Source organism: Mycteria americana, chromosome 3 (genome assembly GCF_035582795.1).
Source record: "Mycteria americana isolate JAX WOST 10 ecotype Jacksonville Zoo and Gardens chromosome 3, USCA_MyAme_1.0, whole genome shotgun sequence".
NCBI classification, from domain to species: Eukaryota; Metazoa; Chordata; class Aves; order Ciconiiformes; family Ciconiidae; genus Mycteria; species Mycteria americana.
Genome location: NC_134367.1, coordinates 1,515,174 through 1,530,217, shown reverse-complemented (window position 1 = coordinate 1,530,217; position 15,044 = coordinate 1,515,174). Strand labels below are relative to the sequence as shown.

The 15,044-nt window shown below is 57.8% G+C and overlaps 2 protein-coding genes across 4 annotated transcripts in view; both read left to right on the top strand.

The window, feature by feature from the left end:
- SCARA5 (scavenger receptor class A member 5) overlaps positions 1–2,270 on the top strand; it is a 42,357-nt gene extending 40,087 nt beyond the window's left edge. For all 3 annotated transcript variants that reach the window (XM_075497609.1, XM_075497610.1, XM_075497607.1), the window contains exon 9: positions 2,009–2,270. In XM_075497609.1, coding sequence (XP_075353724.1) covers positions 2,009–2,145 — 137 coding nt within the window. In that variant the 3' untranslated portion in view covers positions 2,146–2,270. The remainder of the gene's footprint in view (positions 1–2,008) is intronic.
- Positions 2,271–5,309: 3,039 nt separating this feature from the next.
- PBK (PDZ binding kinase) lies at positions 5,310–14,845 on the top strand. The gene is made up of 7 exons (XM_075497611.1): positions 5,310–5,382; positions 6,356–6,446; positions 7,041–7,183; positions 8,885–9,054; positions 9,985–10,114; positions 11,766–11,942; positions 14,605–14,845. Exons 1-7 carry the CDS (start codon positions 5,334–5,336, stop codon positions 14,808–14,810), a joined length of 966 nt encoding a protein of 321 aa, XP_075353726.1. The 5' UTR covers positions 5,310–5,333; the 3' UTR covers positions 14,811–14,845.
- Positions 14,846–15,044: the final 199 nt, after the last annotated feature.

Here is a 15,044-nt window from a genome sequence, read left to right as displayed (position 1 = left end):
GTGTCTCTCCTGGGGGTGTTTCCTCCAGAACAGGGATTGTGTCCCCCCAGCGGCTTGGTAGCCCCCAAAATCTGGGGCTACCCCACTGCCACATGCCAGATGGATTGTGCTGCACCCGTTGCCTGTGCAGGCAGACGTGGGGTCCGTGTTTCTGTGGGGGTGAATGGGGAGAATCATTAAATCAGAGAATGGTTTGGGTGGGAGGGGACCTTTAAAGGCCATCCAGTCCAGCCCCCTGCCACGAGCAGGGACATCTCCAACCAGAGCAGGTTGCTCAGAGCCCCGGCCAACCTGACCTGGAATGTTTCCAGGGATGGGGCATCCACCACCTCTTGGGGCAACCTGGGCCAGTGTCTCACCACCCTCAGCATAAAACATTTCTTCCTTATCTCTAGTCTGGATCTCCCCTCTTTTAGTTTAAAACCATCACCCCTTGTCCTGTCACTACAGGCCCTACTAAAAAGTCTGTCCCCATCTTTCTTATAAGCCCCCTTTAAGAACTGAAAGGCCCCAATAAGGTCTCCCCAGAGCCTTCTCCAGGCTGAACAACCCCAGCTCTCTCAGCCCTTCCTCACAGCAGAGGTGCTCCAGCCCTCTGACCATTTTTGTGGCCTCCTCTGGACCCACTCCAGCAGGTCCATGTCTTTCCTGTGCTGAGGACCCCCGAGCTGGAGGCAGCACTGCAGGGGGGGTCTGACCAGAGCGGAGTCGAGGGGCAGAATCCCCTCCCTCGCCCTGCTGGCCACGCTGCGGGTGATGCAGCCCAGGACACGGTTGGCTTTCTGGGCTGCCAGCACACGTTGCTGGCTCACATCCCATTTTTTGTCCACCAGTACCCCCAAGTCCTTCTCCGCAGGGCTGCTCTCCATCCATCCATCCATCCATCCATCCATCCATCTCCCATCTGTATGGATATTGGGGATTGCCCCAACCCATGTGCAGAACCTTGCACTTGGCCTTGTTGAACTTCATGAGGTCCACATGGGCCCACTTCTTGAGCCCATCAAGGTCCCTCTGGACTATGTCAGCCGCACCACTCAGCCCGGTGTCATCGGCAAACTTGCTGAGGGTGCACTCAATCCCACCATCGGGGTCATTGATGAAGATATTAAACGGTGTCGGTCCCAGTGGGGACCCTTGAGGGACGCCCCGCGTCACTATGAATAGAGCTTTGGCGACAGCACTTTGCAGCGATGGGGAATTAAGATGTGCCACAAAAACTCGTGCCGACGGAGGAGAGAGGCCGGGATGCAAAGTGTAAAATTACAAGACTCAATATTTATTCTTGCACGTGGGGTGTCCCGGCCAAATCGAGGCATCCAAATGTGGTTTTCCAGGGGGGTTCTTCTCCCCTTCAAGCGTTCGGGTACCCCACGATCGGTCTCATCGCTTACACCCACGTTCCTGATGACGAATCACAGGAAAACTTCGCAAAGCAACTCTGTTTTTGCAGAATTCTTGCTGCTTGCCTGTTGAGCCAGACGTCCCTGGAGCTGATCTTGCTCAAGTTCCTCATCTCTGACACCAGACTGTGCTGGGAGGGTCTCAGAGCCGTGTCGGGGGGGCTATAGGATGCTGCCGTTATGTCTCGGTTGTCCAGGGGCATCCTTCGTCCTCCACGGACAGCTTGAAGCTTCCAAGAAGCAAAATCCTTATTCCCAGTCCTTTAGTTTGTTTTAATTAAGCATGAAAAAATACAAAAAATCTCCGTAAAACTCCACTGCCTCTTTACATTACAGCGTATAATGTGAATTAATATACGTTTTAACAAATGAATACACATTACTATAAAGAAGGATCGATATAATAGTTACAGGAGGGAATTTTCACAAGGGATGAAGCCTTTTGTGCAAGAATGGCTTGAATTATTTCTGCTTTATCCTGGTGGTGCGGCGATGCACACGCCCTTGGTTGGAGGGGATCCACCGAGGTGCTGGTGCCGCTGCCGCTGCCGGTGCCGATGCCGGTGCCGATGCCGGTGCCGCTCACCGGGTCCCGGTTTTTGCAGGCACAGGGAGGATCTGGATGGACGACGTCTCCTGCAAGGGGACAGAGGAGAGCCTTCTGCGCTGCAGCTTCTCCAGCTGGGGCAAGACCAACTGCGGCCACGCCGAGGACGCCGGCGTGAAATGCCTGACGCCATGATGAGGGGGGACCCCCCCAGTCTGGCTGCGGGGGTCCGGGGGGGGGAGCTCGGCCCACCCCACGGATCTCACCTGTGCTTCCTGAAATGGTTTTATTATTAGAGAAATAAATGCTTTTTTATTATTCTCTACCGTGCTGGTGCAGCCGTGCTGGAAGGGGGGGGGGGGGGGGTTGAAAGAGCGATGGGGATTCATGAGGGTCCGGGGGGATGCATGGGGGGGGCGTAAATACAGACCCTGGGTCTGGCTCAGCCCCTGGTTCAAGAAGCCCCTGCGTGCTGGGTGGGGGTACAGAGCACCCCGGGGTGCCTGAGCCACTCCAAGCCCACCTACAGAGACACCCCCCCAAGGGCTTGGGGACCCCCTGGAGAACCCCCAAGGGCTTGGGGACCCCACAGAGACCCCCCAAGGGCTTGGGACCCCCGTAGAGACACCCCCCCCCAAGGGCTTGAGGACCTGCTGAACCCCAGAGACACCCCCCGCCATGGCCTGGGAGCCCCACAGAGACCCCCCCCAAGGGGTTGACAATACCATAGAGACCCCCCCCAAGGGCCTGGGACCCCCCCAGAGATCCCCACAAGGGCTTGAGAACCCCCCAGACACCCCCCAAGGGCTTAGGGACCTGCTGGAGATGCCCCAAGGGCTTGAGAACCCTGCTGAACCACAGAGACACCCCCCCCCCCATGGCCTGGGAGCCCCACAGAGACCCCCCCCAAGGGGTTGGCAATGCCATAGAGACCCCCCCAAGGGCCTGAGAACCCCCCAGAGACCCCCCAAGGGCTTGGGAACCCCCTCAGAGACCCCCCACAATGGCTTGGGGACCCCGCCAGAGACATCCCCCCAAGGGCTTGAGAACTCCCCAGAGTCCCCCCCCAAGGGCTTAGGGACCTGCTGGAGACCCCCCAAGGGCTTGAGGACCTGCTGAACCCCAGAGACACCCCCCCCATGGTGTGGGAGCCCCACAGAGATCCCCCCCAAGGGGTTGGCAATGCTATGGGGACCCTCCCAAGGGCTTGAGACCCCCCCAGAGGCCCCCCCAAGCGCTTGGGGCCCCCCACAGAGACCCCCCAGGGGCTTGGGACCCCCCCAGAGCCACCCCCACAAGGGCTTGAGAATCCCCCAGAGACTCCCCAGGGGCTTGGGACCCCCCCTGAGACTCCCCCAATGGCTTGGGGACCCCCCCAGAGACTCCCCAAGAACCTGGGACCCCCCAGAAACCCCCCAAAGGGCTTGGGACCCCCACAGAGACCCCCCAAGGGCTTGGGGACCCCATGCAGACTCCCCCTAAAAGCCTAGGGAATCCCATTGAGCTCCCCCCCCCAAAAGGCTTGGTGACCCCGGTGCCCCCTCCAAAGCCTGGCGGACCCCTCACAGCTGCCCCCCGAGGGCTCGGGGACCCGACAGACCCCCCCAAAACCGCTCAGGGACCCGACAGACACCCCCCCCCCCAGAGCTCCGGGACCCCTCAGGCCTTCCCTCAGGGCGCTCCCGCCGTCCCATAAGCCCCGCCCCATCGCTGGCCACGCCCCCGGTCTGACCCCGCCTCCCCCTCCGCGTTCCGCGGGGTTTGTCCGCCCGCGGCCGCCGTAGCGCAGGGGTTGGGGGGGCGGGGTTCCCGCGCGCAGGATTCAAACGGCGGCGGCGGCGGCAGGTAACGGCCGCGGGACGGGCCCGCGGTGAGGGGACGGGGCCGCTCCTCGGGCCCGGTCTCTGTTGCTGCCCGGGGGGTGCGTAGGCGTTGGGGGCTTGCTCGGCTTCCCCCCTCCTCACCGAGGTGGGCTCCGGCTGCTCCTTCTGCCCGCACCCCCCGCCTTGCGGCCCCCCCCGCCCCTGAGGTTGGAGCCGGGAGGCCTCTCCTGCCGCCCCCCCCCCGACCTGGGACCCCCCCTGCACCCCCAGAGGTGGCACCCAGCAGTTGTGTCCTGCCCCCCGCCCCCCCCCCCCCAACCTGGGACCCCCCCCTCACTTCCAGAGTTGGGACCCGGGAGTTGTCCCCCCTCCATCTGGGACCTCCACCCCCAGAGAAGGCACCCAGCAGTCCCCTCTTGCCCCCCCCCTCCAACCTGGGCCTCCCCCTCACCCCCAGAGGTGGGACCCGGGAGTCCTCCCCCCCCCATCTGGGACCCTCACCCCCAGAGAAGGCACCCAGCGGTCCTCTATGGCCTCCCCCCGACCTGGGACCCCCCCGCATCCCCAGAGAAGGCACCTAGTAGTTCCCCCCTCTGGCCCCCTGCGTAACCTGGGACCCCCCCTCACCTCCAGGGGTGGGACCTGGGAGTCCTCCCCCCCCCTCCATCTGGGACCCCCACCCCTAGAGAAGGCACCCAGCAGTGCTCTCTTGTCTCCCCCCAACCTGGGATCCCCCCACACCCACAGAGAAGGCACCCAGCGGTCGTGCCCTGCCCCCCCCCTCCAACCTGGAACCCCTCCCTCAACTCCAGAGGTGGGACCCGGGAGTCCTACCCCCCCCCCCCCCCCCACTTTGGGACCCCCACCCCTAAAGAAGGCACCCAGCAGTCCTCTCCTCCCCCCCCCCCCCCCCCCCCAACTTGGGACACCCCCTCTCACCCCCAGAGGTGGGATCTGGGAGTCCTCTCCTGTCTCCCCTCAACCTGGGACCTCCCCCACTTCACCCCAGAGGTGGGACCCTCAGTCCCAGCCCTGCCGTGGTGCTGGCTGGGGGGGGGTCCCCGCCCTGGTGGGAGCAGCCTGGGGATGCTTCCTCCCCACCAGCTCCTTCCCTTGGTGCCACGTCGCTTGCCAGTTCCCTTGGGGCACCAGCCCCAGGCTGTCCCCTGACTTCAGACCCCCCCCCAGACCCGTTACGGGGTTCATTCCCCCCTCTGCGAGCCGGCCCCGGGGTGATCACCCCCGCAGGGGACACAGCGGTGACAAGCTGCAGGGTGACACTGGGGAAGGAGGGAGCCCACGGTTGTCAACCTGCTCGCTGAGCAGAGCCGGGAGAAGCCAAATGAGCAGCTGGGAGCTCCCAGGGGGTGTAGCGGATGTAGTTTATGTCCTTTAACGCACTGTCGTGGTATCTGTAATGCCCCCGCGTGGGTCAGGCCTTGAGCCCTGCGCCGCTCGGCGCTCCCGGGTCCTTCTGAGCGGTTCCCTCCAGCATTCTGGGGAGGGTGGAGGTGTAATAAAGCCTCTCCTCTGCTACAGGGATCAGGACGGTTTGCAGCGATGGAAGTCTTCAAGTCTCAAAACAACCTGGCCCACAGGGAGAAACCTGGTGAGTCGCATTCAGGCGTGAGCCTCAAATATTTCCAGAGGGGCTGGCAGGAAACCGAACGCTTTGCCGTGGGGAGGCGATGGGTGTCCACCCGGTCCGTCAGGGTCGTGGTTGAACCCCGGTGGGCAGCTCGGTCCCACCCAGCCAGTCGCTCGCTGCCCCCCGGCAGCGTGGGGGAGAGAATCAGAAGGGTAAAAGTGAGAAAACTCCTGGGTTGAGATAAAACCAGTTGAATCAGTAAAGCAAAAGCCGCGTGCGCAAGCAAAGCAAACTCGGGAATTCATTCGCCACTTCCCATCGGCAGGCGGGTGTTCGGCCATCCCCATCCCACATAGTGGTGGCTTGGGAAGACGAACGCCATCGCTCCGAATGTCCCCTCCTTCCTCTTTCTTCTCCCCAGTTTTATTGCGAGCACGACATCGTATGGTCTGGGATGTCCCTGTTGTCAGCTGGGGTCGCTCGTCCCATCCGCGTCCCCTCCCAGCTCCTCGTGCGTGCCCCGCCTGCTCGCTGGGCAGAGCAGCGTGAGAAGCAGAAAAGGCCTCGAGCAAACAGAGCTCAGCAATAACAAAAACATCCCTGTGTTATCAACACTGTTTTCTCCACAAAACCAAAACCTAGCCCCACACAAGATGCTGCGGAGAAAATTAACTTTATCCCAGCCAAACCCAGTACAGTTGCTTAGCCCGGAGAGTAGACAGGACCAAAAAGCTGTGCCTAAGATCAGGCTTGAACACAAAACATCACACAGCGCTCTGTAGAGAGCTGTCCTGGGTGAGAAACCTAACGAGGGCGGTAGTGACGGCTCGGTGGGACCAGCATTTTGGTAAGATATTGGGGGGCAGGGGGGTTGGAAAGGAGCTTTTTGAAACTCTCAACTCGTTCCGCACGTGTGGTAGAGTCACAGATGTCGTTTGTGTCCCGTCTGCTGCGTGGGGTCATTCGTGGAGCTGGGTTTCTCTTTCCTTTGCAGACGGAGGGCCAGTTTCTGTCACTATCCCAGCCTCTCCCTTCATGCAGAAGCTTGGCTACGGCACTGGGGTTAAAGTCTACTTGATGAAAAGGTACGTGTGAGAGCGCAGGCGGGAGGTGGTGCTCGGGAACGGGGCTTGGCGTCTTTTTTTTTCCCTCTAGAATAACGTAGGGGATGGAAAGCGATTGAGCTCTGAGCAAGAAAGTGCTGCTGTCACCCCTCCAGATGGGCACGGAGTCGAGGAAGGGGTGTGGGATTTCCAGCTTTCCCCCGTGTGCTGGAGGTGTCGGTGCTGGGAAGGAGCCTATCATTTCGGGATAACCCCATCAGCCATTCCCTGGCCAGGAATTCAGGCATTTGGGGTCCGTTCCTGGCTCTGCTGGGCAAGCTGCTTCCCTCCCCGAGCCTCGGTTCCTCCGCCCAAAGCTGAGAATCGATACAATCGCCTTTTCTAAAATGCTTGAAAATTTGCTGGAGGAGCACTGTATATGGGCGAAGCGTTACTGTGCACCTCCGTGGTGTGCACCTTGGCAAACTTTAGTTTGTTTTAGCGTTGTTCTTTATTAATTCTGCAAAAGAAAGGCAGAGGCTCTCCAGAATAGCTCCTCGGTGACCTGTGTGAGCTTTAACCGCGATGCTGCTCACAAACAGAGCGGTTCCGAGACGTGTGGGTTTTCCCTTGCAGATCTCCCAGAGGTTTGTCTCGCTCTCCTTGGGCTGTGAAGAAAATTGATTCCAAATGCAACAGGAGCCAGCAAAGCCTCTATCAGCAGAGACTGAAGGAAGAAGCCGACGTCTTGAAAAACCTCCAGCACCCGAACATCGTGGGTAAGTTTCCAGCACAGCCTGCGTCGTTTAAATTGCAAATCAAGCTGTTGGAGCCGACTCTGGAGCCAGCTGATGGGACACGAGGCTGCTGCTGGGTTTCCCTGCCCTCCGCGGCTCTGGGCTCCTCTCGCACCGAGGGCTGTGGGTGACGGATCTCTCCGTCTGGCTCTGGAAGTCTGGAGCCCCGGGGTGGGAGAATCGCACAGGGGGAGGATCACTGCCTGCTTGCCCCGTCCTTACGCTTTGGAGACAGGTTGCTAGGCCGCCTACGCCTTTGGTCAGGCCCACCATGGACCTTATTAAATTAACGTAGTCTTGCCGTGCGTGATGGGGACTTGGAAGTGCTCCTGGAGTGCCGGGGCAGCACGGCTGGTGGCAGAAGACGCCCCTCGGTGCTTCGTTGCCTGTTGACATCGGCGTCAGTCACTGAGAGGTGGTTATCCGGGTGAGTCACCCGACGAGAATCAGCTATGGTGGGACTCCCAAGCGGCTGGTGTGCTGGGGCTGCTCCGGGAGCCGAGGGGTGCCTCGCTGCTGGCTTTGTGCTGCGGGGCAGCTCCGGCACCAGGAGAGCCGCCGGCTGGTTCTGGAGAAACCACGGCCTGCCCCGGGGCTGCGCCGGCACGCAGCTTTGGCTGCGGGCTCAGGGAAGGGAGAGACCACCGTAACATTGCAGAGGACGGGCAATACCTTAGTGATAACTAGCATGGCTTCTGTGTACGGAATAAGGCTCCGGGTCCCACCCTGATGACACACCTTTGTGGGTGACAGTCGAGGCTCTGTCACTCTTGGCTCTCAGTGGTAGGAATATTTTGAGAAGCTGCTTGAGCCTGTGTTTCATTTCTGCTCTTATCTTGTCTAAAACCCCTCCTGCCCATCAGAACAGCAGCTTTGTTTGACTTTATCCTTTCATTGGTGCTTTAAACTATCTCAGTGCGGTCGCTCGTATTAGAAATGCAAAGAACTTTGTATCCCTAAAATGGCAGGTCTTGCTTCTGGCAGGAATTTAAGAGCAAAGATAGTCTCGACCTTTCACATTGCAAACTGCTTTTTTGTAAAAGGTGCCTTAAGTAATTTACAGGATAAGATTTTTGCTATGCCGTTATGCAAGACTTTGCCACTTATAGCTCCACCTGAAGAGTGTTGTTTCCAGCTAGGAGTCAAACGTGGAGGAAGAAATGACAGTCCGTACATGACGGTCCGTACGCGCGTTAGTCTTAACCTTGTGAAATGGCCCCCATGAGATGAGGGCTTGGCTTTCCCAAATGTCCCTCTGCTCTTTGTCTCGTTTCTGCGGCTCCTTAGCTTTGCAACCAGAGATGTCGGTCCTGCAGATCTGCTGCTCCTCTCCTCCCTCCTTTCTCCTGGTTCTCTGTCCTGCAAAGATTGGGGTAAACCTCCTTGCCCCCGGCACGGGGTGCAAAGGTGACCTGTGAAGCAACAAGGAGGGTGTCTGTGGGCTCTCCTGGAGGAGGGAGCTCCTTTACCTTGACAAGGTCTGTGGCTCGTGCCCCTGCCTGGGGCCACGCAGGTCTCCACGGACATTCCTGTGGCTTCACCTCGCCACGTGAAGCAGCATGCCCAGTCCGCCCGGGATGTGAATTTGTTTGGGGTTGGTCGCAGCTGCGATCTGGGGCCAGCAGGCACGCGGAAACGCTGGTGCCTGCTTCGGCTCTCTAATAAATCAATCTTTGTTGGAAGGTTACCGTGCGTTTGCCGAGGCCAACGATGGAAGCATGTGTCTGGCCATGGAGTACGGAGGAGAAAAATCTCTCAATACCTTAGTTGATGAAAGACGTGCAAAACGGTTGGGCCCTTTCCCTGCTGCCACCATTTTCAAAGTTGCCTTGAACATGGCGAGGGGGCTGAAGGTATGTTTAACGCTAACCGTAGCTGTTCTGTGTGGAATTGTATACGCCGGTGACACTGGAAAAATAAATGAACGTGATGTGTGAGAAGGCCATGCCGGCAGATGGAGAGCAGATGCTGGGACGCTCTGGATAAGTGGTGGTTGGTTGGTTGTTTTTTTTTTACCGGGGTGCTGTACAGACTCGGGTGAAAACTGAGCCCTGAAGCTTGAGATTGAAGTAATATAAAAAGAGATGCAACAGGGTTTTTGTCACAAACGTCCTGCTGCCCTCCCCTGGGGCTACCTGCTGTCCCTGCTTGCTAGCCGGTGAGGAGGCTGGCTCCTCCAGCCTTATGGTTGCTGCAGAAAGCGGGTCTTGGCAGCAAAAATGGGTAGCTGATGCCCGCGGCTGCCAGCTGGTGCCGCTTGTGTATCTCCGCTCACCGAGCTGCCGCAGCCACCGTGCTGAGGTTGCGTTTAGGGGAAAAAAGGGGGGAAACTGAGACTCGGCGGTGCTCCGTCTAAACCACAGCACGGCTTCTGAGCCTCCCGCCGGCTATGCCAGCGGTCGGGGCAAAGCACAGGCTGCTCCGGCCATGGCAGCGAGTCCTGTGCTGTTGCTGCCGAGGAGACGCAGGTCTGAGCTCCCGGGATAACGCGGACGCGTGCTTGGCCATCAGCTGATGCCCGCGCTTCGCACCCGCTCTCGAGTGCTTGTTGCTAGAGGCGTTTCTCGCAGTCTTTCACTAAAAGGCAAGCGTAAGCCTCCAAAACTAGGCTGGGTGGAACAACCTGCCCTGTGTTCTGTACCTGTTACAGGAAGGTGTTGACCCAGCCTCGAGGTTTTAAGGCTAAATATGTTAAACATTAAGAAGCTGGTGCTATGTCGTCCAAATCTGATGGCTCCTCCTGCCTCTCCATGGCTGTTAACGGCTCCTCTCTGCCTCTTTAGTATCTTCACAACGAGAAGAAGCTGCTCCACGGAGATATCAAGTCTTCAAACGTGGTCATTAAAGGCGACTTTGAAGCCATCAAGATCTGTGATGTGGGAATGTCCCTGCCCCTGGATGAGAACATGACCGGTAGGTCGGGCGGCCGGGAAGGGGACCTGAATGCTTGGTGGCTGCCAGAGTTTGGCACGCATACCCGCTCCGTGTCCTCGGAGGGAAGGACTGGCGAGTGGTTTGCACCGTGTGTGGGTGAAGGGGATCTCTGGAAGATCCAGCTGGAATTCTCCAGACCTGTGACATTCGTCTCGTGCCCTCCACGCTCGTACCTTCGCTCCCGTGGGCAGGAGTGCCATTGTACACGGGCTGCTGGATCAGGCCCTGCTGGAGCCTGTTGAGGAGATGCTTTTGGCAGAGAGTTAAGCAAACGAATCTTTCTCGTAGGGCTTAGAAGGAAGCACGAGCCAAACGCAAGCGTTATAAGACTTCATGTAAATGAGAAGCAGATGTCTAATGGCGTCGTGGCTTGGCTGTGAACAGCAGGAATGTGTTTGGGTTAATTACAAGAATGCTTTTCTCTGCTGCTTTACACAGCGCTTGGGCCTGCGACAGCCTCATAATTTATAAAGCTGCTCTATTACATTTTTATTAGTAGCTGTTCCCTTTTATAAGGAGCGAGAGAGAGCTGGAGGCAGCGCCCCAGCGTAATCTCCCAGAGAGGAGTGTGGTTAAAGTATCAGTTTCTGGGCTGGTTTAACAGGATGAAGTCCTCTCCGCCCAGCCCTGATTTTGGCTTTGCCTCCTCGTGGTCTTGAGGAGACGAGCACCCACCGATGGCGAGAGTGCTGGGTCCCCATCCGCGGGGCAGCCAAGGATTGAAGCGCAACAGCCCGTCAAGTGTTGAGGGATTTTGGCGTTCACTTCTCGTTACAGGCTGGGCTTTGAAGATCAGCCCTGCAAGAGAAAAGTTTCTTGAGCAGCTGAGATTTGCTGAATTTGCAAGGGAGAGTGGGGTGAAATGTGGCACCCTCCTCTTGGGAGCGGTGCCTGTAATTGGGAGAGGGATATAAGGGATCGAGTCAGAGCTGGTGTTTCCTTCGTCAGGCTGAGAGCTGGTCGCTTCAACTCTCCCGAGGCCGATTAAGATCAAGGAGGCGTTAAATTGAACAAATGGGTGAGAACTTGGATTGGGCTGGAGTAAAGAGAACAGAAGGACTGCGTGGCTGGCAGGAGGCACTGCGTGGTGGAGGCTGACGGAGCCTCGTGAGCACCGGGGTTGGGTTGCCTTTGTCCCCTGGCTTTGTCTGGGGAAGGGGAAGGTGCCCTGTGGGTGCCGTCACCCTGGTCCTGCCTCCCCAGGGGGGCCAAGCTGAGGAAGGGGAACACCTGGGTAAAACGCAGGTAATTTCTCACTTCTTTATTGCGGGGTGTTTTACAGCAGGGTTAAGGTACAGAGCACAGCTCTGACCTTCAGTTCTTCTCGCCACGCTCACCGTGGAATCTCCTCGCGAAGGTTTCCCCGCAGTCCCTAACATGCATTGCCTGTGGAAGAGAAGCCCGAGCCCTGCTGTGTCTGGCACTGCTGCGGAGCAAACTGCGGTTACAGGGGATTTGAGACTACACGGATATGAAAGAAAAATAGGTTCAGGCCCCCAAAAGATCCTGCCCTGTGGCTTCAGCACGCCTGAGCTAACAAACAGGCTAAATCCCTGCTGCATGGTGAGCTGTGACCACGTCTTGCTGTGCAAGTCCCAGCAGACACCCGAGCTGTCTTGTTTCCTTCCAGTGAGCGACCCAGACATGTACTACGTCGGCACCGAGCCCTGGAAGCCCAAGGAAGCTCTGCAGGATGACGGCGTGATCACCGACAAGGCCGACATCTTCGCTTTTGGGCTGACCATCTGGGAAATGATGACCCTCTCCGTGCCACACGTCAACCTGGGCGATGACTTTGACGACGAAGGTTTGTTTCTCTACCTTGCTGGTGAGCAACTTCTGCTCCTAGAAATGCTGTCCTCCCTCAGGAGGATTGATTTTTACAGCGTGTGTGAGTACCCCCACGATGCTGGGTCTCTCTTGGATGCCATCCGAAGGGCTTGCAAACATCTGTCCATGCCTGCCGCGTCTCCCAGCCCTGCCTGCCATCCCGGGGAGTTCGCTCCAGCACAGAGGTGCTCAGCACCACCCCGAGGCCGCTCCGCAGCGGGTGCCTGCCGGCTTCCATCGGTGTTTGTGCAGAGGGCTGGGCTGCTTTCAACTTCGTTTAGCTTTTGAACTCCAAATGAGAAGTTGATAAATGATGGTAACTAATCACTGCAAAGCAGCGCTCTTTGTAAGTGCTCCAGCTGCTCGTCTAACAGCTGGAGAGAGCGCCTCAAAATTCGGCTGCTCGTCAGATTCCCATCAGTGCGGTTCGGTAGGTTTGAAAGATGTCCCTGAGCCTGACTGCTGCTCTCCAGCGTGCTCGGCTGAGCTCTGGCTCCGTCCCACATCCAGGCAGTGTAGGAGCAATCTGCCAGGCTGTAGCTGTGTGGTGGATGCTGCTTAGATACCACAAAAATGATGTGGCCAGAAAAGCTTAAAATGATACCATGCTTGAAATGGTACACAAAAATATTTGAGGCAGCTGAGCCTTTTGGAAAGGAGGAGCTAAAGGAAGCGTGCTGTGCCCAGGCTAAGGGTGCTCAGGGCTGTACCTGGGCTGCCAGACACCCGCTCACCTCTGACAAAGCACAGGGGAAGCAGTTTGAGTTACCTTGGGCACCTCCTGTGTGCCCAAGTGGGGATTTGTCACAGAATCACAGAATCGTTTAGGTTGGAAAAGACCTTTAAGATCATCGAGTCCAACCGTAAACCTAACACTGCCCAGCCCACCACTACACCATGTCCCTGAGCACCTCATCCAAACGGCTTTTAAATACCCCCAGGGATGGCAACTCAACCACTTCCCTGGGCAGCCTGTTCCAATGCTTGACGACCCTTTCGGTGAAGTAAAATTTCCCAATATCCAGTCTAAACCTCCCCTGGCGCAACTTGAGGCCATTTCCTCTCGTCCTGTCACTTGTTACCTGGGAGAAGAGACCGACCCCACCTCTCTACAGCCTCCTTTCAGGCAGTTGTAGAGAGCGATGAGGTCTCCCCTCAGCCTCCTCTTCTCCAGGCTCAACAACCCCAGGTCCCTCAGCCGCTCCCCATCAGCCTTGTGCCCCAGACCCTTCCCCAGCTCCGTTGCCCTTCTCTGGACACGCTCCAGCCCCTCAATGTCTCTCTGGGAGTGAGGGGCCCAACACTGAACACAGCATTCGAGGTGCGGCCTCACCAGTGCCCAGTACAGGGGCACGATCACTGCCCCAGTCCTGCTGGCCACGCTATTCCTGACACAAGCCAGGGTGCTGTTGGCCACCCCCTTGTTTGGAGTTACACCGAGCAGACAAGGCAGGGGAGAGCGGATGGGCTGGGCAGGGGTTGTTACAGCTGCCTGCGGGCAGATCTGCGCCCTGGAGTGATACAAAGCTAAAAATCCTACGGGCTCTGCTGGGAAAACTCCTCTTGCTCCAGCCTTCATGCTGGCCCGGACCCGCAGGCTGGCTTGTGTTTTCTAACTTGGTCTCCAGGCAGCCGGGGGATTTTTCCTCACTCTCCTGCTCTCAGCATCTCTTGGCTGCAGAGCTTTTTCCCAGCCAGCTCTGCAGGGGTGACTCAGAGTTATTCTGCTGGGAGAAAGGGCTTAGATACAGCTTCAAAATAAGCGATTTAAGACAAAGGGAAAGTAACAATGTATCCCAGGCAGTAATTAGTGCTAGCAAAGGAATAGTGAAGCTGACACCAAGGTCATATCCCACCGCACCCCTGCAAGGCAGGACTTGGGGGTACTGGTGGATGAAAAGCTGGACATGAGCCAGCAACGTGTGCTGGCAGCCCAGAAAGCCAACCGTGTCCTGGGCTGCATCACCCGCAGCGTGGCCAGCAGGGCGAGGGAGGGGATTCTGCCCCTCGACTCCGCTCTGGTCAGACCCCCCCTGCAGTGCTGCCTCCAGCTCGGGGGTCCTCAGCACAGGAAAGACATGGACCTGCTGGAGCGGGTCCAGAGGAGGCCATGGAAACGGTCAGAGGGCTGGAACCCCTCTGCTGTGAGGAAGGGCTGAGAGAGCTGGGGCTGTTCAGCCTGGAGAAGAGAAGGCTCCAGGGAGACCTTATTGGGGCCTTTCAGTTCTTAAAGGGGGCTTATAAGAAAGATGGGGACAGACTTTTTAGTAGGGCCTGTAGTGACAGGACAAGAGGTGATGGTTTTAAACTAAAAGAGGGGAGATTCAGACTAGAGATAAGGAAGAAATGTTTTACGCTGAGGGTGGTGAGACACTGGCCCAGGTTGCCCCGAGAGGTGGTCGATGCCCCATCCCTGGAAACATTCCAGGTCAGGTTGGCCAGGGCTCTGAGCAACCTGCTCTGGTTGAAGATGTCCCTGCTCGTGGCAGGGGGCTGGACTGGATGGCCTTTAAAGGTCCCTTCCCACCCAAACCATTCTGTGATGGATGAGGGGCAGCCAAGGACCAAAACCCCTTGCTCCAAGGGAGCAGAGCAGTTTCCAACACCCTTCCCACCACCTTTTCCCCCTTCTTGTCCAGATGAGTCTTTTGATGAAGATGACTTTGACGAGGAAGCATATTACGCAGCTCTGGGAACCCGCCCGGCCCTCAACATGGAAGAACTGGATCCATCCTACCAGTGCATGATCGACCTCTTTTCTGTCTGCACCAACGAGGACCCCAAGAAGCGTCCCTCAGCCGCGTGCATCGTGGAAGCCTTGGAGGCAAGTCTGGCTCAGGACTAGAAGCATCCAAGCTCCCACACCCCTGCCGCGGAGCTCGGGGACAGCTTTGCTGTCCCCGAGCTCCGCGGCAGGGGTGTGGAAGCTCCAGGATTGAACTTTGAAGAGTAAGGCTACTCCTAAAAGACAAAACCTGTTTTGTGTACTACATTTAGATCCTAAATAAGCTATGTGCTCTGTGCAATAGTTGTACCTTTAGTTGTCATGTTACAGCTCCTTTAAAACTCTTCCCTCAAT